General features: G+C 49.5%; 1 protein-coding gene across 1 annotated transcript; it reads left to right on the plus strand.

The window, feature by feature from the left end:
- The first annotated feature begins 6,651 nt into the window (after positions 1-6,651).
- Positions 6,652-12,745, plus strand: SRSF3 (serine and arginine rich splicing factor 3). Its single transcript, XM_064399165.1, has 6 exons — positions 6,652-6,790; positions 7,534-7,741; positions 8,616-8,750; positions 10,944-10,982; positions 11,608-11,694; positions 11,937-12,745. Exons 2-6 carry the CDS (start codon positions 7,536-7,538, stop codon positions 11,962-11,964), a joined length of 495 nt encoding a protein of 164 aa, XP_064255235.1. The 5' UTR covers positions 6,652-6,790; positions 7,534-7,535; the 3' UTR covers positions 11,965-12,745.
- The last annotated feature ends 10,932 nt before the right edge of the window (positions 12,746-23,677 follow it).

Raw genomic sequence — 23,677 nt, forward strand, 5'->3', positions numbered from 1 at the left:
TGGGGCAGCCACAGCTGCTCTGGGCAACCAGAATAAGATTCCACTGGATTTTAACATTCAGTACAAATTTAATTTAAATCTGTTGATTGTACAGTAAAAAAAAAAAAAAAAATTGAAATCTTGGAAAATGGGAGAAACTTGCTAAACAATAAAAGTGTAAGTGGTAATACAGGCAAAAAGCCAAATTCCAATATGTTTTGAAACCCTGCAAGCTGACACCACACAAGGTTTTATATCCACTGTATGACCTCTAAGCAGGTGATTTCAATAGAATTTGGATACTCAGGATGTGGCTGGATCATTAGGCTGGAACTACTTAAGAAGACCAGTTCCCGCTTCTCAAAGTGAAAGACAGTGAATGTATTTGTATTTGTCACCTCTGGGAGGATTGCAAAGATCATGTGCTCAGTGATTTCCGAAGCCATGGATTCCATTCCCACAGGCACAGGGCTGTGTTCCTGCTCAGGTGGATGCAGACACGTTGTCCTGCACACACAGGCCCCTTACAGGGCTTCACAGCCTCTGTTCTCCATCTCCCATGGACACCAAATTGCTTTTCATTGTGTTCCTCAAGGCAGCTTGTCTGAGACCCACAGTGTCCGAGACACCCAATAAACATTCCTGATTTCATTGCCTGATTCCTGATCATTAAGGAGAGCTTCACCAATTAGAGTGTGTCACCAATTAAGGCTGACATTCGTTAAATATTGGTAGATCAGGGCCCAGCTTCACGTCTGGGTCTCCAGGGCAGCACTTACACTGTTACACCAAATTATCCACTGTGGATCCCTTGGTTACATCTTCAAGGATTAATAAGCGTTGGCCAAAGTCCTGTGAGAAACATCTGGGACAATTCATTCATGAACTTTTCAAGTCTCCAGCATACAATGGGCTTTCATTGGAAGCAGTTATAGCATATCCACTGGAAAAACACCAACTGAGTGACCTCAAGCAGAGATGGTGACGTGGGATCAGGACAGGGGCACTTGGAGAGGGTTCTGGTGGTCATAGCACACTGCCATGGCTTTCCCCTTCCACCAGCCATTTCCTTCCACCAAAAACTTGGAAGAAATCAGAATGACCATGGTCATCACTTTGTGGCATCTCACACAGCCATGGCTTTGTCCTTCCACCAAGGACTCAGAAGTCAGAATAACCATGGTCATCACTTTGTGACATTTCCCCAAGGTGAGACTGTGCCAGGGTTACTCTCTATCCACGAGAGATACAGCATTTCTAAAGAGAACATAAAATGTGTCCACTGCACTCTCCAGGCACTCACCCAGGAGGAAATGTTCCCAGCTGGGATGGGGTCAGTGCTGATGCCACAGGGGGAAATCGTACCACCAGAACTCCCAGGGGGTATTTTTAGCTGGGATAAGTTGACTTCTGTGAGAGGCCTGAGCGGTGCAGGAGGAGGTAAGGAGGGATTGGGGCTGACCAGAGCTTGGTCCCTCAGGGCCTCCTCCACAGCATGCTTGGAGCCATCAAAGGTTTCAGCCTTGCCTTCAAAGCCTTCACTCCCTCCCTCCGGTGAAATAAATGGGCAGGAGATCTTTCTCCTTTTTAATGCCTTTATTAAGAAGAATCAGCTCAGGTGGGGAGAAATCGATGTTGCCGATGCTCCCAGGCGTGGCACGGAGGAGGAGGGTGATGCAGCTGTGTCCGCTGGTCTGCAGGCAGAGCTGGGGATTCCGTCCTCACGGGAGAGCAGCAGATTCCCCCTTTTTTGTCTAACACCCCAGGGCGTCTCTTTAATCAGCATCTTTTGAGGTTAGGGTGAGAAGCAAAAAGGATCCAAGCATGCACTGGACTATGCTCCCATCCTTAGACGTCACCTAGGTCACTCAGTTCTATGTTGGCTCGTAATTCTTAGGGGTTTTCCTGGAAAACTGCAAAATTCGGGGCGCAATGCATTTCTCATCTGCACACCAGCTCTGATGCCACTCCCATTCTCCTGGTACCTGCAGGGTCCCGGTGTCCCTCCCTGGCAAGCATCAGGGGGACAATGGTTAATCACCAACCATTAACAGGTAATTGAAGATGAACTCTTAACAATGAAACTAACTTAACAGCACTGGTTTGACTTGTTTTTAACTCTGCAACCTAAAAAAAATAGATAACTTTTTATTCATAACATCCAGCTTTTCCTGCTCCCTGCATGGGAGGCCTTTCCAGGGAGGGCCTTTTGCTCTTCCCTCACCTTCAGCAGGAGTTCTGGAGCAGGAGGGTTGTGCCAATTATAGTTTCCCAGGGAGTGAGTCTTTTGTTTTGCTTTCCAGTCCTTTCCCCTGGGAGCCAGGTGGGGGAGGAAGGGAATATGGCCTGCTGCAGGGCATGAAAGAAAAGGGAAGAGAAAGCCTGGAGGCCCAGCTGAGGGGGAAGAAGGAACTGGGGGAGGGAACAGAAAGCAAAGCAAATGTGCAAATAACCTCGTTAGGGTAAGGGGGATCCTCTGGCCTGGGATTTGAAAACTTAATTAAACAAAGACTGTGCTGCATCAAAGGGATCCTCTATCTGTAGGGCTGAGAGCTCTGAGGAATTTTTTCCGTGTGCTGTTCTCTGTTAGTCACCAGTAACAGGAGTGTGGGCTCCGGAAGTCTTCCTGCTTCCCTGACGAAAACATCAACTCTTTTTTCATTATCATTATTTTTGGGCTGTGTTTTTTTTGGTTTTTTTTTTCCCTTACTGCTCTTAGCCCAGCAGACCCGAAATCCTGTGAGCTGCTGTGTGGAGAGCCGGGCACCGCCCTGCCGAGAGGAAACGCTCTGACCACGCTCAGGGCAAACAGAGCTGCCCCGAGCTGCTGGAGAAGCAGCAGGGCTGTGTGCCCTCCCTGGCCTCCCCCACTCACACACAGAGCAAATGACACCTCGCAGCAAACCACGAGGATTTTGGCACCATCACACCTGCACTCGGTGCTCCAGGGGCATCTCCAGCTCTGTGTCCCCAGGGAAGGAGCCAGCAGACCCACAGCTCCCATAACCATTTCAAGAGGTGAAGTTCAGCTCCCAGGAGGGAGTTCCAGGCTTCCCCTCCCTTCTGGGTGCTTTCAGCTCTTCTGTGTCACCTCCATGTCACTGGGGACAGTCCTGTGCCATCTGGAGAGGTGCCAGCAATCACATTTGGGAGGGGGAAAACTGTTCCAGGAGCAGTTTGAAATCGTGGCTCCTATGCACTGTGTACTGCGTCATTCCGGAGAAAACTCCCATCTTCCAGGGAATTAAAATTAGAGTTGAACAGCAGTGACTCAGGCTCACTGTTTTCATTTTCCATTTTCTGATTTCAAGCCAGATCTACAGAAGCTCCTGGGACTCACAGCTCTGTCTGAGCATGATAGCAAGCAAAACCTACCCTGAAGCCAAGCCTGGAGCTGGTTCTCTTTTCTGCCCCAAATAGTCTCCAGATGGAATATTTTATTTGTGCAAAACAAATCCAGGTGAAGCTGAGACAAAGCCTCAGGTCCCTTTTGCAGCTTCTGTAACACCCAGTGGAGTCTCTGAGCTTATCCCAGGTTCCACAGTGCTGCAGAACTCTCCTGAAAACATCACCTGAATAAAAACAAAAACAGAAAGAAAAAAAATTAAAAACCACAAAAAAAGAAACCACAAGAAGAAGGGATGTCTCCCAGTGCCACAGGCCCTGTCTCCATGAAAAGGAGCTCTCTGGCACCTGTCCCTGCAAGAGAATGTCACTGTGCTGTCAATATCTTAGACATGAGACCCCAACAGTGGCAGAAGCCTCACACCTGGAAAGGTGAGGATGAAGGAAGAGCAATTTAATGTCATCCAAGTAAAGAAATGTCACACTGATTAATCCCCAAGTGCTGAGTCTTGGGGACATGCTGTGCTTGGTGCTGTGCCTTACTTTAGGTCTGTGACATATAAATTACAGTCTGTTGTTTTCCTCTCTCTTTATATGAAGCCTGAGGTAGAGAGAAAAGCTTTCACTGTGTAAAAATATGTTTTAAAAGTGAGGAAATACAGGACTTGTACCCTTTAAACAGAAGAGTGTGTGGGAATAAACTCATGCACTGAAATATATCTAAAGATCAGGCTGCTTCTTCAGAAAACAGCTTTCAGCAGGGTTGGCCAGGATGGGCAGGATGCGAAAATGGGGCGAATCCACAGGAACCTCGTGACAGCAGGCTCAGATGTGCCCGTGTGCAGTTGGTTTCTGACTGAAGATGCATCCCCTCCACCAGTTCCTGTTGTGTTTGAGTACTGACATTTCCCACATCTGCCTTTCTGTGGGCAGAACCGTGCCAGTAAATAACTGGTTTTGTTGGTGTCTGGTTTTGCTTGAGGAGCAGCTCTAAGAGATCCTCTTGCAGATAGAAGTGTTCTCCAGTAAATATTATCTGTCTCCGGTAAATATTATCTGTCTTCAGAGCTTCAGGAGAGTTTGGACAATGCTCTCAGTCACTTGGTGGGATTCTGGGGTGTCCTGTGAAGGGCCAGGAGTAGATTTTTGATGGTTCTTGTGGGTCCGTTCCAGCTCAGGATATTCTGTGGTTCGGTGATCCCTTAAATTTGGCTCACACAGCTGAGGTTTCTTCGAAATCATAACATCTAGAATGTGTTCATTTTCCTCTGAGACTGAAATCTCAGAAACCACGACAACAGTTTGACTGGAACACCTTACTCCAGAGCAGTGTGGTCTTGGATCCTGGTCTGGGGGTTTATAAAACATTTAACCAGTGACATTGGACACAAGTGAGTGCAATGCAGCAGGATTTTCCAAACACAGCAGGATTTTCCAAACACTCACAACCATGGAAGGAGGGAAGTGATGCAGCACAAAGTTTCCACCACATGTGACATGCACAGGGCTGGTTTGGGGACCAGATCTGGGTCTCAATCAAAGCACTGGCTTTGGAATGACACAAGAGTTGTGTGGCTGTGCTGGCACATCCCAACCCCAGCTCTGGGAATTTGGCTGAGCACTCTGACCTCTGCCTTGTGCCCCGTGGTGGGCCATGTTCAGCTTCTGAATAACACCAAAACCAAACTGAAAAGAGATGATGTTTGGATGATGTGATTTTTGTGGACTGTGATTTATAAAATGTGGTGACAGGCTTAACCCCAGGGAAGAAGTGCTTGAATAGAGCAGGTGACATGTGCTAGTGCTCTGTTTGCTTTGCAGCAGGTGAGCTGACTTCTGCATAAATCCTTTGTTCCCAAGTCTGTCACCTGGAATTATCTTCATACATCATGTGTAACTTTGGTATGAAATTAAAAGTGATGTTAGGATTACAAGGTTGTCCAAGTTGCTCTCTAATATTTGTTCTGTTTCTTTTTTAAATATCCATTGTTGCAAAACTTAAATCATGTTTGAAATGCACATTATGTGACGTGAGGAGGGTCCGGGAATGCTGCAAACCCCCTTGGAGAAGGGAGGTGAGTGCTGGAAATCACCTTCTCAAAGAAGTCACAAAGTGAAATGGCTGAACAGCTCCAACCTTCAAATTATTTCCTTTGTTTGTGTTGCCTCAGGAAATTAGCCATCAGCTAATTTAGATTACAATGGATTAGATTTCCTTAATTAAAGGCAGGTAACTCTCACGTAACTGTATACACAATTAAGATACTTTGGAGCAGTCATTACCTCAAAATCATTGTTGTGTTTCTGTCCCTTGGCCAGTTTTGATCCTTTGAGGATTTTACTGAGAAAAAGCTCTTAAAATTATGGGAGATGCCGCAAAAGATTTTTGAAAATTCCAATTAGTTATATCAGCTGGTTGTTTTTAATTCCAGTTGGGTTTCTGGAATTCTGGTAGATGAGGACCTCCCATCCTCAGCACAGCTCCTGCCTGGAAAGCAGAGTCAACCAGCATTATTTTGTACTTCAAAATACCTTTTTGCATATTATATGATTTAAAGTATTATTAACTATACCTGTACCAGATAAGTTTGTCTTCTCTGGCCCATGGCAAAGAGTTAAGTCTGGATTAAACCCAGCCTGGCTGTGAGGGGAGGTTTTTGGGAGGTTTTTGCAGCAGCAACCCTGGGTGGATTTCTTGAATTACCTGATAACTGAAATCAGGAGGTTTGTTATAAAAGGGAAACCCTTTGGAGCAAGTTAATTGTGTAATTAGAGGTTAAAACTCATGTTGTATGTACAAATATTAGGTATGAATGAGTTTGGCAAAGCACATCAACAGCACTGCGTATCTGTGACTGAAACTCCTCGTTCAAATCCTCTCGTTTTCTCAAACGCAAAAAAAAAAAAAAAAAAAAAAAAAAAAATCAGTTCCGTCCTTTGTGCCTCAGTAAGCCAAGCCAAGCCTGGACATAAAATTTACCAAAAACTCCGCCTTACAGCAGTTTGCTCAACGCATTTATTTAAAGCTCAGGGGGAGAAATGGTTCTGAGAGAACTGAAGCGTTCAGAGGTGTAAACCCTAGCGGGAGGGACCTCATCGGGCCAGAGACAGAAGGAAATAAAACTTTATTTTCCACGTTAGCCGGAAAAGCAGCAGCTCTGGGGGCGGCACCGCTCTCTGATTCCCGGCCCGGGCGGGGCCCCCTCAGCGCTCCCGCCATTACCGCCAAGATCCCGCCCGCCCGCGCGCGCGCCGTGACGCCACCTGTCAATCAGCGCAGCGGCGCCCTCTGATTCGCTCTCGCCCCGCATTACGTGGGAGAGGACCAGCCGTATATAAAGGCGGGCGGGGTCCTTGCGAGCCGCCATTTTGTCCAGTGAGGAAAAGCGGAGCTGGGGTCTTGCTGAGGGTCGAGTCGACTGAGTTTAGCGCGGGCTCCCTTCGCGCGCCCTCCCTCTAAGCACCGGTGAGGATCTTCACCCCGGAGGGCGGGGCGGGAGGCGGCAGCCGCGGTCTCGGTGCCCGGCAGGGCGGATGGAAGCGGCGGTGGCGGCAGACAAAGAGCGGCCGCCATTTTGTAACGCCGGGCCTGGGGCGGCGGCTGCCGCGGCCCTGAGCGGAACCGGGCGGGGAGGCGGCGGGCCGGGAGGAGCCCGATCTCGGCCTGCTCGCCGCGGGGTGTGAGGCCAGGCGGGGTGGGAAGTGCCGCGGGGGCGGTGTGGCGGCGTCCCGGCCGCCAGTGGCAGCGCTGGTCCCTCACGGCGCGCTGAGGAGCGGCTCCGGAGCGAGTCCCCGGGCACTGCCCGCGGGGCCCGGCGGGAGATGGCGCTGCCTTCCCCCCGTTCGTGCGCGGATCGCTCTGATCCTAATCCCGATCCGGGAACAATGGAGCCTCCCCCGCGCAGCGCCCTCTGCAGACCCCCCCGCGCTAGGAGGAAAAGGCGCAGGCACCTCCCCCCCATAAATTTAAACAGTAAAAGTAAACGAAATTCCCGGAAATAGTAAATTTTAATCACACTGTGGCATAGCAGCTCTCTTGTTGGGTTTTAAGTTTTTTTTGCCACCCTCTCGCCCCTTCCAAACAGTGTCTCCATCACAACGCATCACTGCTGAAGTTTCAGGGGGAAGTAGCCAATTGAGTGACTTCCTTGGAAGTGAACAAACATATGCGGTGTGTTAAATACATGTGAACTTTTTTTCTTGTCCTAGCAATGCATCGTGACTCTTGTCCGCTGGACTGCAAGGTCTATGTGGGTAACCTTGGAAACAATGGCAACAAAACAGAATTAGAGCGAGCTTTTGGCTACTATGGACCACTGCGCAGTGTATGGGTGGCAAGAAATCCTCCTGGGTTTGCCTTTGTGGAGTTTGAAGATCCCCGAGACGCAGCTGATGCAGTAAGAGAGCTAGATGGAAGGTAAAGTGTGCTTGTCTAGTTGAAATGTGAGACATTATAGGAGTTTGAAATTGTGAAGCTGAAACTGCAGGACTAAGGTCTTGACACATTTCTTACGCACTGTTTATTTGTATGATACCATAAGGGTGTTCTTACAGTGCAGCAATAGAATCCCAGAATGGTTTGGGCTGGAAAGAACCTCAAAGCTCATCCAATCCCACCCTCCCCATGGGCAGGGACACCTTCCACTATTCCAGGTTGCCCCAAGCCCTGTCCAGCCTGGCCTTGGGCACTGCCAGGGATCCAGGGGCAGCCCCAGCTGCTCTGGGCACCCTGTGCCAGGGCCTGCCCACCCTCACAGGGAACAATTCCTTCCCAATATCCCATCTAACCCTGCTGTCCTTCATGAATAGCATTATAATGTTTAATTTTGCATTTCACAGTTGAACTCCCAAGTTAGGAATTATTTGCATCTCTTTGTGTGTGTTAATTAAATTGCAGATGATGTTACTTTAAAGAGGTAAAACTGATTGTGGACGCTCCTTTGCTCTTTCCCTGCCTGCTTTACTGGCACAGCAGTTTTGAGAAGCAGCCAAACCTTTTGTCTGCCAGAGAATCCCAGAATGGTTTGGGCTGGAAGCCCATTTGGTTCCACCCTCTGCCGTGGGCAGGGACACCTTCCACTAGCCAGCCTGGGTTGCTCCAAGCCTGTCCAGCCTGGCCTTGGACACCTCCAGGGAAGGGTCCCCCTCAGTCGTGCTGGAGCTGACTCAGGGCACTGTGCTTTGGCAGAACAGCTTTGCCCCCATGCATTGTTCTCCCATCTCGAGGCTGTGTGTGCTCTCCCCACGCTGCCGTGTCCCTGGCAGTGCTGACCGGGCTCCCTCTGTTCCAGGACGCTGTGCGGGTGTCGCGTGCGAGTGGAGCTGTCCAACGGCGAGAAGCGCAGTCGGAACCGCGGCCCCCCTCCATCGTGGGGCCGGCGCCCTCGGGATGACTATCGCAGGAGGAGTCCCCCTCCTCGGCGCAGGTACCTGGGCACAGCACAATCCTAGGGCCCTTGGCACAGTTACCACCTAGCATCCTAGGAGCAGGCTTGTTAAAGGCATGTTGATGGATGCCATCCATCTATCTGATCATGATTCGGAAATGACAGATGCCAAAAAAAAACCCCCCAAAATCACCCCCCCACAAAATCGAGGTGAACTTGAGTTGTGTTGAATGTTGTTGGCTTTTGTCCGTAGGTGACTGTGCAGATGGTAGTCAGTGCCCTCTGTCCTGGGCTTATCCTCCTTCCTCTTAAAACCTGCTCATCTTCTAGTCACACTTTCCCTTTCTTCCCCATACTTCAACTTAGGCTGTTCCTTTCCTTTACTCCATAATGGCAAAACATGACATACAGCAGTTTAGCATTTCCATGCCAATGGGTTTTTCTTTGTTTGCAGAACTTAAATCCTTCCCAAGCAGGCAGCTGTTTAATAATAGATTGAGTAACAGTTGCTCTAAACATCTGGAATCTTGACACTTTAGTGTTAGCGTGGAAATAAAGCATCGTGTGACGATCCTGTCACGTGAGGTTTGCAAACCCAGATCTAGCATATAGCAGGATTTTTGGGAACTGGCATGTTCTTGGACCCAGACTAGTTTGTCTGGCAGTTTAAGTGTGCACCGTGGTTTTTACAGGACTGAATTTACCTGTGGCAGGTGAGTGAAGTCCTCCCGAGCCAGGGTTTCAAGCTTACCCTTTTGCTGTTGAAAAAAAAAAAAAAAACACATTAGGAGTATTTGTTAGCTAATAGATGGTTGTACTGATGGCTTGTTTTTCATTTTTTTTATGCTTTTTGGTCCATCTATTAATAAAAATGAACCCGTTACAGAGTCACCATCATGTCTCTTCTCACCACCCTCTGAGTCTGCATTAGCCAGCCAACTAGCCCTTTCAGCGTCATGTGACCAGCGCGCCCCATGCAGCTTGGCTGGTGTCGTTTCACATGACCCAGGCATGGCCAGTCGTCAGGTTGCACCGCCCTTTGGTTCCCGAGCATGCTGTTTTCTCTCAGCCTTCTCTCCAACCTTAACCAAATCGGCAGCAGCCACCTCGACCGCCCACACATTCCCGGCCAATCAGCTCAGCTGTTTATTTACCAAATGTCTTCACAACAACTACAGCAGCAGCCTTCGGCTAACAAAAAAGCAGGAAAAATCCACAACACCCCCTTCGCCAACCAACTAAATACAACGCAACATCTGGCAAAACCTTTTCAGCAAATTCTTCTTGGCAGTCAGTCCGGCAGCCTCACCTCACCATTTCTAGCTTGTTGAAACCAAAGACTTGTAAGTTTTTCCTGCTTATACAGTTTACTGCTGGTTAAAATAAGGAGTAAGCGGCTTATAAGTAATTACTTTTCTCAATCAAAGGCTGGCTGTGCATAATTGAGTGGTAACGTACATATGTTGCTTGAGAAAACTTTTAAGGGTGATATGGAAGCTCTTACACTGTGAATAATGTAAAAACCAGGATATTTGCATGTGAGATGCCAAACTAAATTTTTAATAAGGCTCTAACAAATGTAGCTTTTCCTTGCCAGAAAAATCCTATCACCTTTAAATGGTTTTACTAACAGTTTTCAAAACTTAAAACAATTACTTTTTGGGATGAACTGGGCCGAGCTAAGGTTATATTTTTTAATTTTTTATTTTTTATAAGAAAATAGTCTAAACACACTCTATGGCATTAAAAATTACAATCACAAATATGCAGTTCTAATGTAGCACTTAATGGCATTATCAATATTGACACTGAGCGCATTTTCACTTTTTTTTTTCCACTTGATATCTCTTATGTCTTGTTATGGACCTTTTTGGCTTGCATGGGTTCCAAAACATTTGCTCTGTGCTATTTTTTTTTTTTTTTTGGAACCACCTGTGGGACTTTGGTGTGGTGTTCTGGGCAGTGTATTTAGTTGAAATGGAAAGTGTTGCATTGGACAACTCTGCTCTGACGCGTTCTTAGTTAAGTGAATTCGTGGTTGGAAACGTGCTGTTCACACTGAGCTTGGTTTTACTGCCTAATCTTTCCATGCCTTTTACTGGATGATGGATGCCAGTTATTCTTGGCACGTTCCCTGGGCCCAACAGTGAGTTTGACAAGTTGGGAAATGCCTCACCCCATTAAAGCTCAAAGAATGGATAAAGTGCCTCACATTTGGTTTTCTGGTTCTAGATCACCACGAAGGAGAAGCTTCTCCAGGAGCCGCAGCAGGTACGGATCCCTTCCCTGCCCCTGGACTGCTCCAGCCTGGGGGGTTGGAAAGAACAGCCCCATGTGTGGGCTCTGCATAATCAGCTTGGTGAAAGAAAAACAGATTTGCTTCTGTCATACTGCTTGCCTGGAATTACTGAGCTGTTTGAGATTCCAGGGATAGCAGTGGAAAGATACTGAGAACAGAAATAATTTCCTTTTTGCAGCTGCCTGGCATCTTCTGTTAGTTTTCCCCAAAGTTTAAGTCTTAATATGCTACTCTCTCACAGATACTGTGAGCATAGGATCATTGAGCCCTGAGGTGGGAAAAGACAATTATTAAGATTGAGTCCAGGCATAAATCAGAATGTGATTTTGTGGGATTCTGCAAAAAAAAAAAAAAAAAAAACAAAACCAAAAAACAACCAAACTTCTCCAAGTACTACATGCTTGTTTACAGCACATTTTAAGTTGTTGGCTCAGGCTGATCATTCTTCCCTCAAGAAAGGGTTAATGACAGCATTGGTAACAGGCTTCCCCTGGTTGAATAGTTAGAAGCTTTCACTCCTGAAGGGAAGCTCCTCAGGGCGCCTCCTTGGCCTGATGAGGCTTTGCTCTGATGGTGTGGTGTTGTGGTCTGTACCAGGTCCCTCTCCAGAGACAGAAGAAGAGAGAGATCACTCTCACGGGAGAGGAACCACAAGCCCTCTCGCTCCTTTTCCAGGTCTCGCAGGTAAGGGGAGCCTTCAGTGTTCTTGTTCTGAGTAATTGTGAACAACTTTGTGCCTTGTTGGAGAATCACCTCGTGTCATAGGAGATTCTTCACCTTAAACAACAAAGTACTCAGTTTTTTTTTAAATGAACAGTATTTTTAAAATGCTTAAATATCATCTGCTGATTGTGGCTGGGGGGCTTAAAGGAAAATCTGCTGTTCCTGACACCTGATGCTAACCTTACCTGTCTGTTGTTCTTCAGTCGCTCCAGGTCAAATGAGAGGAAATAGGACTGTGGGAAGGAGCTGTGTACAGGAAGTCATGAGATCCGAGGCCAGGAGTATGTACAGAACATTGTTTTGTTTTGAGACTTCATAAAGCTTGGTGCATTTTTAAAATGTTTTAGCTGTTGAACTTGCTTTGTTCCTTGTATCTTGTAACAGGTGGCAAATGTAAAGATGTGAATCTGTATATGGTTCTGAGCAGATCCTATGATTTGTAATATTAATGGTTTCCAATGTACCATTAGACATGAGGAGTGTGTGTGTGTGGAATGGCACACGGTCTGTGTTGTGTAGCTGGGAGAGCTGGGCTGGGCTGGGGGTTGCTGGGGCTCAGCTCGAGGAAGTGTGCAGGAATGGTGTGTTCCTTGTGGGATCAGGGCCAGGAGCAGAGCAGGACACAGGTGCTCCATAGGCCAGATCTGGGAAAAAAAGCAGTGAGCCACTGGCAGGGGGGGGGGAAAGGGTGGGGGACTACAGGTTCATCCAGCTCCAGTTCTGACTGAGCTGCTTTATATTCCATGAAATAAAACTTTTTAGCTATGGGGTCAGTTAATTTTCTACTTGGTGTGAGTAGAGTCCTTAATTAATGATTGTTGATTGACCAAGTATTCCAGAAGCTCTGGATAGACCAAATCCACAGCAGAACTGACACCTGGAGTGGATGTGTTGTGTCTAATGGTACATTGTAAACATTAGTTATTAAAACATTTCTTTACTGTACAAGAATTTTCATGTCACTTGTAAAATGTCTTTTGTGAGATCCTTGGGATTAAAGTTTTGGTTACAACTCGTTGTTCAGTATTTAACTCGTCCCTGTGACAGTCGCCCCACCTGGCTGTACCACAGCTGTGCCTGCTCACCTGTGTGGTGAGGTGCAGGGTGTCACTCCACCGTGGCAGTCAGGTCCTGTTCTACAGGTTCAGCTGGGCTGCTCAGCAGCTAAAACCACCTGGCTTCTTGCCTACCAGTGAGCCCTGCAGTGATTCCTTAAAAAACCAGCTGGGGATGTGAAGGTTCACCATGAGCTTGTGTGCCAGCTGTGGGCTGGGAACAGCAGCTGAGGTATTCATCCCATCTCAGTCTGGAAACCAGAACTTACCCTGAAAATTCAGTTCCTGTAGAAATGCAGCATGGCTGGAGGGCAGGTGGAGCTGCCACACTGCCCAAAGGCTCCCTTGCACCTGAATCCCAGATTGCTCCATTGGATCAGTTATGTGGTTTAGATTAAATCCCTCATGATAAACACTGGTGGTGGAGTTTCCTTTGCTTGGTGTTTTCCAGGCAGGGACAAGGAGGTCATCAAGCTGTAAGTGAAGGATGTGCTGGTGCTGCTGAGCTCAGTGTCTGGATGGATTTATATTTTTAATGACTTAGTGTTGCTTGGGCTGGGTCTTGAAAGCCTTTCCCAGCCCCTCTGAGGCTCTGTTGATGAGTTAAAGACTGCGTGTTGCTGTGACTCCCACCTCGTGTCCCAGAAACGCAGCGTGGCCGCAGGTGCTGCGAGAGGCACAGCCCGAGCTGCCCCTGGAGCCAGATTCAGCGGTGAGCTGGGAATGCCCGGCCCATCCCGGCTTTGCGGGCCCCGTTTGACCGGCGGAGGGTGAGGAGCGCCGGGCCGGGCCGTGCAGTGCCGCCGGTGCCCGGCAGAGGTCAGCGCGGGGCCTGTTCGCTCTCCAGACACCCCGGCCCGGCTGCGGGTGGGGCCGGGGGCTGCCCGGGACCCCAGCCCAGCTCCGGGGGGCTGCCCGGGACCCTGCTTGGTTCCGTTCCTTTTCCCTACATGCCTCTGGCAGTGTCAGATGTGCAGAAGGGTCACAGCTCGTGGTGCCTCTGCCGGCTCAGACTTTCTTCCTGTGGTTACCTGGGGGAACAAGGAGCCTTCAGTAGTTCAGCTACTGCAGGGAGAGAAATCTGAAGTGCCAGAGACAGTGGGAAGCAGGTTGTGGTTTTCATACGCAACAGGCTTGTGGAACTGGAAGCATTTCAGTTTTAGGTTTCTGACTATTTTACTCCCCAGCTGAATGAAGAAGTTGCTCCTTAGATGAGAAGTGTGCTGGTTTTATGTAATCAGGCAGAGGTTTGAAGGGGTACACAACAAACAGCTTCTAGAGAAAGATGGGAAATGTATAAATATTTACAAACACTGACTGGATGGACAGCCCTTCCCACAGGGTGTAGGTAATGAGCTATTTTTGATGTCCCAGCACATTTGTGGATTTCAGGCATCTCCTTCCTGTCTGAGGGAGTGACCAGCCTGGGAGTGTTGTGTTTAAAAAGTTTGCTCTTGAATTAAATGTACAAGGAAGTGTTGTTGTTCTAAGGCCAGGGACGTCCCTTGCCTCTCCCTGAAGATTCTGACACCAGGAAAAGTCACCAAGCAGTCTGTCCCTACACTTCCAAGGCTCCTTGGCAGAACCTCAGCCACAGCCCTGCTCTGGAGACCCCTGCAGTGATGGAGCAATTGCTGCTGCCTGGCACCTTCCAAATTGTTTCAGGGCCTGGTTTCATGGTGCTGACAGTAATGATTTACAGTGTTTCTAATTTGGGGAGAGGTTTAGCTGCCCCTGCTTCAGGCAGAAGCATCCTGGGGTTAATCCTCAGAGGTCCTCAACAGCGCCCGAGCACATCCTGGTTATTTTGTACACTCTCCCTGGGGAAAGCATTGTATGCAAATGGGTTTGCAAAGAAGAGGATCTTGTTTTTTTCTTTTTATGTACATGCTGCTCTTTGTTTATGAGCAAAGATCATGTTAAGAATGTGCCTTGTACTTAGAAAGCAGAGAGGTTAAGGATGTCCTTGCTTTGGTTGGGATTTGTTCCACTGGCCTTCAGACAGGGTCGTGCTTGGGTGAAGTTGTGATCATCCCAAGTTCTGTCAGTGCTTCTGGTTAGGCTGCTGCATGTTTCAGGGTGACGTATCCATGTACATATGCCAGTTAGGACAAAAACTGGAGAAAAGGAAGGCTGACAGCTGATGTTAGAAAAACAAGGAAAAAATCCCATGAAAAATAGATTAGTTTTTGTCTGTTCCACCAGGTTTTAGGGTACCTTATCCTGTCAGATACCCTTTTTCTGTTCAGAAAGCTGAGGGGAGCCAGTATGGGTCATAGCCAGTGTTGATTTCAAAGCTGAGCCTTGGGAAGGATTGCTGCTTCCCTATGCTAAACCCCTCTCCAGAGGTGCAGCCTGGCAGTATCTGATTTCTCCTCTATTAAATTGATTTGCTTTCCCTCTATGAGCAGAAAAGAGCTGCAGAGTCCAGAGCCAAACATTGCTCTGTGAAAGAAGAGCATTTTTCTTTCCTCTTGGACAAACAGGTGTGCTGTGTTACCCCCTCATCCTCCAAACCCACTCTGGTTCTGGAGCTTTGCTCTTCTGTCCTCCAGGCACAGCTGGAGCTGCAATGATGGAAGGGCCTTGCATTTCATCCTCTGCCTTTGCATTTCCTTCTTTTGAAACCAGAGAGACACCACACAGTGCCCATGGATCTTCTGCAGCAGCCTGGGGTGGGTTATACCTTGTAGCTCTGAACCTCTCCTGCTTTGGTGCGTGTCTGGCAGCAGAACCCCGTGCTGGAAGGATCTTTTGACCTAGAGATGTTTTCAGGGTTTTGTGTTTATTAATAAAATCATGGAATCACTAAGACTGGAAAAGCCCTCTAACATTGAGTCCAACCGTTTCCCCGACAGTGCCTGAGCACTTCTGCAGCTTTTGACTGCTGTTATCACCTCTTTTCAGTTTCCAGTTTTACTTTCATTTGCCATGATGTCATCACCATGAGCTGCCTCAATGTCTCTTGATACACAGATCCTCAAAGTGGCTGAATGTTGGACAGACGTATTCCTGCTGGATTTAATCCCTGTATCCCTGTTCAAATCCTGCCCCAGAAAGACTTTCCCAAAACCTGAGCTGCAGTCCCTCTCACAGGTCAGCCTGCTCTGGTCTGTCACAGTGCAGAGTCTCTGGGCTGAAAAAAAACCCAAGTGAAACAACTGGAGCATCAGCCCCTTTTGTAAACAAAGGGCTGGAGGGCAGGAGTGCAATTCTAGTTGCTCCAGTTGGACCTTAGCTCCTGCACAGGGCAGTGGCACTGTGCTGTACCTGCCAGAAAGGCAGCTCCCCACTGCCTGCTGCTGCAAGGCAGCTGCCTGCACCTTCACCCCTCAACCTGCCAGAAAGAGGCAGAATGAAGCCAATTTTTGTTTGGCCATGCTTTGCAGTCTGTCAGGGGCTTGCTGGAGCTGAAGCCTTATCCCAGGCTCTGACATGAGAAGTGTTCTGGCTTCCTCCAAGCACCATCACTGTCTGGGGTTGCTCTTTCGTTTCTGCAGTTTCACTGGGGCATGGCCACGAGTTCCTCTGTTAATGCCTTTCAAACAAACACGGCCGGGGACTAAAATAAACACAGCATCCAGACAAATATAAAATAGACATGCAAGAGGAACACTATGTTCGTTCCCAAGTGATTCATGTGGCTATTATTTAATAATTTAGTGGCTGACATAACTCGGAGTTGAACAAATCTTCACATTGATTCGGGTGGTGTTTCTGCTTGCTCCTCTCAGTCATTTTAGCCGTCAGATTTTCTGTGGGAGTGATCCCAGCTGGAAAAGTGAAGCACGTGTCCTTCCTGTCTGGATCATGTCACCATGGCCAGTGGGAACCTGGCTAGATAGGGACAACCTCCCTGCCTGAGTAAATTCCTCTTGCTGCAGTCCCACTGTTCTTGGGCATTTTTCTGGGTAGCACAGAAGTTGTCCTGTGCCACTGGCTGATGGCAGCCCCAGAAGAGCCCGAGGTGTGTGACAGGCCCTGGCAGCCCCAGCGCTGCGTCGGGGCCGCGCTATCGGGGTGCAGCAGGGGGGTCAGGGTGGGGCACTGTGTCACTCAGGCTGTCACTTGGGGAGATCACCCCTGCCAGCTGTGAGACAGGCATTATCTCCTTGTGGGCAGAGGCTGCTTAGGACATGAATATTCAAAAATATTCAGCAGGAAGTCTCGGCGCTGTCCCTGCCCTCCCTGCTGATGGAGGGTTTGCTGTCAGTGTTTGATACAAAGTGTTTGCAGTCAGTGTTTCACTGAATCCCAGAATGGTTTGGGTTGGGAGGGACCTTAAAACTCATTTCATTCCACCCCCTGCCATGGGTGGGTACACCTTCCACTAAACCACATTGCCCCAAACCCCATCCAACCTGGCCTTGGGCACTTTCCAAGGCTGGGGCAGCCACAGCTGCTCTGGACACCCTATGCCAGGGCCTCAGCCTCATTGCAGGGATGGATTTGTGCCAAACACCGGTGTTATTGCACCTCGTGCACTGGCTGCTGCTCTTCCTGGTGCTGGATTGATCAGCTTTTCATGCACTTGTACTATAAACTTTGTGGGAGGAGGCTGTCCCAGCTGGGGAGATAAGCTCCAGGTGTGGTTTGCTGCCACTCCTGCCAAGCTGTCCTTGCAGCTGCCTGGCTGACACGTGCCACTCAGGAACTCGTGGATGAAACTCCGCCAGGTTTGGAGCCAGGAGTTCCCCTGTGCAGGGAATGTTTGACAGGGACCCATGGGGTGTTTTTTGGTCTATAGATATTTTCAGTGTTTCCTGTTTCATAGAATCATGAAATCATTTAGGTTGGAAAAGCCCTCTAAGATCATCGGGTGTGTTCCCCCAAGCACTGCCAGGTCCAGCACTAACCCATCCATACTTTTTTTTGAAATATGTCCAGGGATGGTGATTCTGTCACTGCTCTGGACAGCCTGTGCATGTGCTTGACAACCCTTCTGGTGAAGGAATTTTTGCTAATACCCAACCTAAACTTCTGGTGCTTGCTTGAAGCTGAAGCAGCTTGAAGCTGCTTCCTCTCATTCTGTCCCTGTTCCTTGGCAGCAGAGCCCAACCCCCCTAACTGTCCCCTCCTGTCAGGAGTTGTGCAGAGCCAGAAGGTCCCCCCAGAGCCTCCTTTTCTCCAGGCTGAGCCCCCACAGCTCCCTCAGCCCCTCCTGGTGCTCCAGACCCTTCCCCAGCTCTGTTCCATTCTCTGGACACACTCCAGCCCCTCAATGTCTTTGTTGCCATGAGGGGCCCAAAACTGAACACAGTACCCAAGGTGTGGCCTTAGCAGTGCTCAGCACAGGGGCAGGGGCACTTCCCAGCTTTAAAACGTCCCTCCCTTTGTCTCCCTCCTGCTCCCATTGTGGGTTTACAATTAATAATCTATAAATCTCTCCGTGTTCTGCAAAGCTGAGGTTTGTGCAGAGATGGGAAGGGCTCTGGTGCACCATCGCTGCTGGTGGGTGAAGTACAGAACATTTTAAACCCTGTGGCACTGCTGACCACAGCCCCAGGTTCCAGCAAATTTTCTTTTTTTTCCCTGAAACTGAAAGAGAAAGTTTTATTTTGGCACCTGGAACTCCCCAGCTTTAATCTCTGTGGATCTGGGCAGAGCCCCTCCAGTGTGTGGAGCATGTGCACCCCCCTGGCCCAGCTCGGGGGGCAGCGGGGTGAAAGCTGCTCCTCCAGCCCCGTTCCCGGAAATCCTGCTCGACTGGCTGACATGGAGGAGGAAAGTGCAATCGACCCTTACCCCGTGTCAAGGTGGTGGCTGCCATATCCTCACCCTGCCTTAATTGCCATCTCAGCTGTCCCCTCCCATCACCTCTGCTCTGGGCTGTGCATGAGTCATTGCGCGAGGCAGGGCTCTGTCTGTCTGTCTATCTGTGTGTCTGGGGTCTGCTCCTGCCCTCCTACAGATCCCATTTTGTGGCATGCTCAGGGTCTGCCTGCCCCTTCCCTCCCTGGCCCACGCCCAGCCCCACTCCTCGCCCCCCAGCACAAAGTGAATCACGAGGCTGTGCTGGACTGGGGCATTCCCGAAAGGTGTGACTGGAGATCCCAGGAGATGGTGACACACGCTGAGCCAGCGGGTGTTGGGATGGGCAGGCAGGCCAGTGTGCACGTCCCAGAGCCCAGGTTTGTGTGGGACAACCCAAACTCCCAGCACTTGAGAGTGGAGATGGCCCATCCTGGTGTGTGGGTGCTCCAGGCAGAGGGTGCCCCATGGAATTGGGGTTGTTTCAGAGGTGACATCGTGAGCAAGTGCTTAGTCAGAGCTCCCCATCCTCACCTCCTTCTCATGGCTTTAAAGGGCCAGATCGAGCTCCCAATGGATTTCAAACCATCCATGGCTTGGAGAGCAGCAAACCTCTCAGCCACACGTGCTGTGGCATTGGGAAGAAGTTACATCCATGGACAGCTTCCAGGGGCTGCATGGACAGGAGCAATCCTGCCTCACTCTCCCTCCACTCGCTTATCCTGCTGGGGAAGGTCCTGCTCTTCCTCCCTGAGATGCCCCTGGGGAACTGCTGGCTGTAAAACAACCCCAGGGGGTGTTTTGGATGGAGCTCATTCCCTGCAGGAAGCACTGCAAGAGGCTGGAGCCGCTTGTCCCCGGCTCCCCGGGGGTGTCTGTGTCCCCTCCGGTGCCTGCCCTGTCCTGCCGTGCTCGGGGCCGTGGGCAGTGAGGTGGAGCAGCAAGGGAATAAAGGGGCAGCCGGGTGCAGGCTTTGGAGCCAGGTACTGCGGCCGCACTCCCAACAATGAGGCCTTTGCTGCCAGCAAAAAAACCCCACAAAGCTTCCAAGCTGCTCATGGAAAGTCAGTGAAGCAATTACGTTAATGACTGTGAATGGGGCTAAAAACAATCTTGGATGAAAATGAGTGAGGGGCCGAATGAAGCGGCCGATTCATAGCCTGGCTCTCGCATCCAGGAATATTTCCAGTAAGCAAAGGCCTTGTTTTAGGACTGTCTCATCCCTATTTGTGCTTGGTGGGACTCTATTTCCACTCTGCTGGCTCTGGTGTCTCATCAAAATGCCTTCATAAATGGGGCAAACAAGGGCTGGATATGGCAGGGGAACAGTCAATTAACACGATCCGAGTTCTTTTAGGGGCAGAGTTAATCAAGCATTCAGCGTTTTGTCATTCTTGTCTTTCTTTCCTGGGAAAATCCTATTAGTATAAAATCACTTAATAGGGCACTTCAAAGAGCTGATGGGAAAACAGGCTGCACTGGGATGCAAACGCCCTCCAGCTGAACACTGGGTTCATTTAGACTTCTGCTGGAGCGTGAGGGTTTCATTAAGAGCCTTCACGTTTCCCACTTAAAAGAAAAAAGCTTGTTAGCAGAGATAATAAAAAAAACCACAGAGAAAAAACTCTTGGTGATTTGAATCTTGCTGAAGAGGCTTTTTAGTGCTGGAATACTCAGGACTTTGTCACTGGCAATCTGCTGTCCTGAGTTGAGTAATTTCCACCTGCCTGGGATGTTCTGGCAAATAAAAGCTGTTTGAGGAGGGGAAAAAAAATCACCCCCGTACCCCATGGAGGAGGACACAGCCCTGGCTGGACATTTGGGGTGTAGGATGGTGTGTTCTGCAGGACTCAACCCAATGTGCTTCTCTCCCCACTCTCTGTGCTGGGGCAGAGGTCCTGTGTTAGTTCCCCCCATTTTCAGAAATTCACCTTTTTCCAGAGTTTATGTTAAAAAATAAATGTGCCCTGATCTCTGCCATCTCCATCCCAGAAGACCTGAGGGATGCTCATCTGCCCAAATCTTTGCTGTTTTCCCCTCTGTGCTGGTTGATCTAACAAGAATATTACTTCCCCACCCCAAAAAAAAAAACTTTTCACGTACACCTTTGACCACTAAATCTCCAAACCATGCAGAATCCCTACACGCAGGAATCTGTGTGCCTTTAAAACAGTCCCGATGAGCACGGGGTGGACCTCAGTGTGTTATTGCTGTTACAAATAAAGTTGGCTTTCGTAGGCAGGTTTATGAATTGTTAATTATGTAACTTTATTCTGAATTGTTAATTAATGTAATAAATTGGTATACATAATTTATATAATAAGTTATGAAGTAATAAGTGATGGAGTTAAATGTACTGATATGAGTGTGTGCCCACTGGAAGGAGGGGGCCAGTGAGGGCTAGGTGAGAGAATTTTCTAGGAAGTTACCTCATGGGATGATGGCATTAATATGGACGGTGATTGGAAGATTTGCCAGGCAATGAGGCCTCGGAATTCCAAAATGATTGGCCAAGAAGGCCCCTTCTTATGGACCAACCAGCAACGAGAAAAAGGACCAATTAGCACGTGGATTGCAAACACACCAATGCCGCACCTTTAAAAGACTTTAAAACCCCTGTGCTGAGAACCTGGGGTCTTTCAATGGTACTTAGGTCCAGAGAAACACCTTGTTGCAGAAAAACTGTTAGTGTTACTTCTGGCTAGTTGGTAGGCCTTAAGTTTACCTTGGGGCCTCCTCTCTTGTTCTTGGATTTAATAAACAGGCACTTTTTCTTTCCAGGATCATCAGCCTCCTTTAATTTCTTTTTGCCTGTTTACTACATCCCTGTAAACACAGTTCCACATTTCCCCGTTCTCCATCCTTCCCAAGGCTGGATCATTCCATCCCTGATCCCTCCATCCGACCCAAGCCATTCCCTGCTCCACGGGAATTGCCACCCGTGTCCCCGTGGCTTTTGGGGTGCTGCTTCCCGAGCCAGAGGAGGACAGGGGACAGGGACGAGCCCCAGTCACAGCGATGTGCCCAGGCACGTTCCCTGTTCCCTGACGTTTCCCTGGCTGTGTGTGGATGGGCTGAGTCACACCCTGCTCTGCCTGCTGTCAGTGCTGTGTTTGCTTCCGTGTCTGCCGAGGCTTCCACTCCCTTCAGCTTCTGCAGGACCCACCTGGGAGATCCCCTGGGAATTAAACGCTCCCGAGGGCTCCCTGCAGCCAGTGCTCGGTATTTGGGTGTCCCCGGTGCTGGGAAGGAGGTTCCTTTGAAGGCTGTTTAATGTATTCCTTTTGCTTCCAGGCATTGGGATGGGTTATTCAAGGAAATGATAAACATGGATTTTCTCCCACGAACACACTCCTCCCCGGTGGGGCTTGGGAGCCCAGGACAGGGGAGGTGACAAATCCCACACTGTGGCTATAAATGGTGAGAAGGAAATAGCCCTCGGCTCTGATCCTGGTCCCAGGATGTGTCTGCCTTCCCCCTCCCCATTCTCCTCCTCCTCGTGTTGTGGAATCAAACACCATGAATCACCTTTAGGATTTTCTATTTTTTTTAAAGTTCCTGTATCGCCTTCTTAATCACTCTTCCCCCTACCCCCCAGTCCTTTTTTTTTCTCTGGTAATGCCACTGCAGACGTGCCCATGGACTTCCTGACCCAGACCCTGACGCCATCCCTCTCCCCACTTCCCATTTCCAATAACCACTGGCTGAGGTCTCCTCGGATGCCGGCGTGGCTGGAGCTCCCCTCTCCTGGAGGAAGGGAAGCGAGAGTGGAGTTTGCAAGAGCCAGAAACCCCCCCATATCCCCCCAGCGTGTGGGGAGTGAACCCTCACCCCACCAAAAAATCACTGAGAGTTGCTTTCCTAAGGGAAAATCTACATTGACTGATTTTCTCGCTGGTTCAGTCCTGGGGTAACCCCTGGTGTAACTGGGACGTCCCCAGCAGCCAGGCTGCTTGGCTTATCTCACTTTTTGAATCCCTCAGTCTTGCACCAGTGGCTCTGGGGCCACTCTGGGTTGCACAAGCTCCTTCCTCTGCCACTTCAAAAAGCTGCTGGTTTGATGGTCCCATTTCCTTCTGTGCACTGGGGTGCAGGAGGGAGGGGGTCTTCTATGGGAAAAAGGGATGTGTTTTAATCAGGGAGCATCCTCTGGTAAATGCTGATTCATCCCAGTCCCAGGTGGCACTGGAGCTGCCCTGACCCGGGGGATGCCAGGCTGGGGCGGTGCCGAATGCATCCCTCACATCCAGAGGGAGCAAACCCACACCTGCAGCTGGCACAGGGCTGGAGCTTGGCAAGAAAATGATCCACAAGCACCCAGTGCTGCAGCTTCTCTGCATGAAGTTCTGAAGGCTGCTCCTTGCACCCAGGAGCAGAAATTATTCCTAGGTGGAAAAACCAGTGACAGCTTCCCTGTCCCGACTTGCCCCCTCCTCTCCTTGCCTATTGCAAACAGAAAGACAGGATTAATTTTGGAGCCTTTAAGTACGGACTGCATCTTTCCAGGATGGGGTTTTGGCAGTGTAGCATGAATTTAAGATGATTTCCCATTCCCCATCCTCCTTTCACCTTTCCGTCCCTCTGGCTGTGCTTCTCTGGGGGGTTCAGCCACCACTGAACCAAATTCCTGCACCTTGGCACAGCTCCACAGAGTGGGGACGAATAATTGTGAAATACTCCAGCAGCTTGTGGCAGCCTCCAGTCAAACATGCCCAAACATATTTCCAGCTGCTCTGGCCAGTGGGAAGCTGCTGCTCCAGCTGGAAAAAGCAGGAGTGGTCTGCACACCAAGGGCCCTCCTCAGCACCCCGGTACCTGCTGTCTGCAGGGGCTTTTGAGGAGACCTGGCATTCCCAAGGGATCACTTTAACATGGCCTTTGTCACTTGGAATTGTGCTGTCACCTCCTTGTGCCCACGGGAGCAGGTTGTGGTTGTCTCGGTGTGCCCCAGCCGTGAGGGCACTGCAGGACACTGCCCCTGTGCCCCGCTGGGCTGGCTCTGAGGGCATCCCTTCCCTTCTCAGGCTGCCAGGCAGGGATGGAGCCCCCAGCCAGGCTCAGGGCAGCTCCCTCCAGGCCCAGCAGAAGCTGACCTGTCTTCACACCTTCCCTCGGATGCTTTTTCCAGCTAAGCCACA

The sequence above is a fragment of the Passer domesticus genome, chromosome 25 (genome assembly GCF_036417665.1).
Source record: "Passer domesticus isolate bPasDom1 chromosome 25, bPasDom1.hap1, whole genome shotgun sequence".
In the NCBI taxonomy this organism is placed as follows: domain Eukaryota; kingdom Metazoa; phylum Chordata; class Aves; order Passeriformes; family Passeridae; genus Passer; species Passer domesticus.

Excerpts from the sequence above, each read along its gene's own strand:
- SRSF3 (XM_064399165.1), top strand. The coding sequence starts at position 7,536 with ATGCATCGTGACTCTTGTCCGCTGGACTGCAAGGTCTATGTGGGTAAC. Across the intron at positions 8,751-10,943 it reads AGTCCCCCTCCTCGGCGCAG|ATCACCACGAAGGAGAAGCT; the intron begins GTACCTGGGCAC and ends TTCTGGTTCTAG. Across the intron at positions 11,695-11,936 it reads TCCTTTTCCAGGTCTCGCAG|TCGCTCCAGGTCAAATGAGA; the intron begins GTAAGGGGAGCC and ends GTTGTTCTTCAG.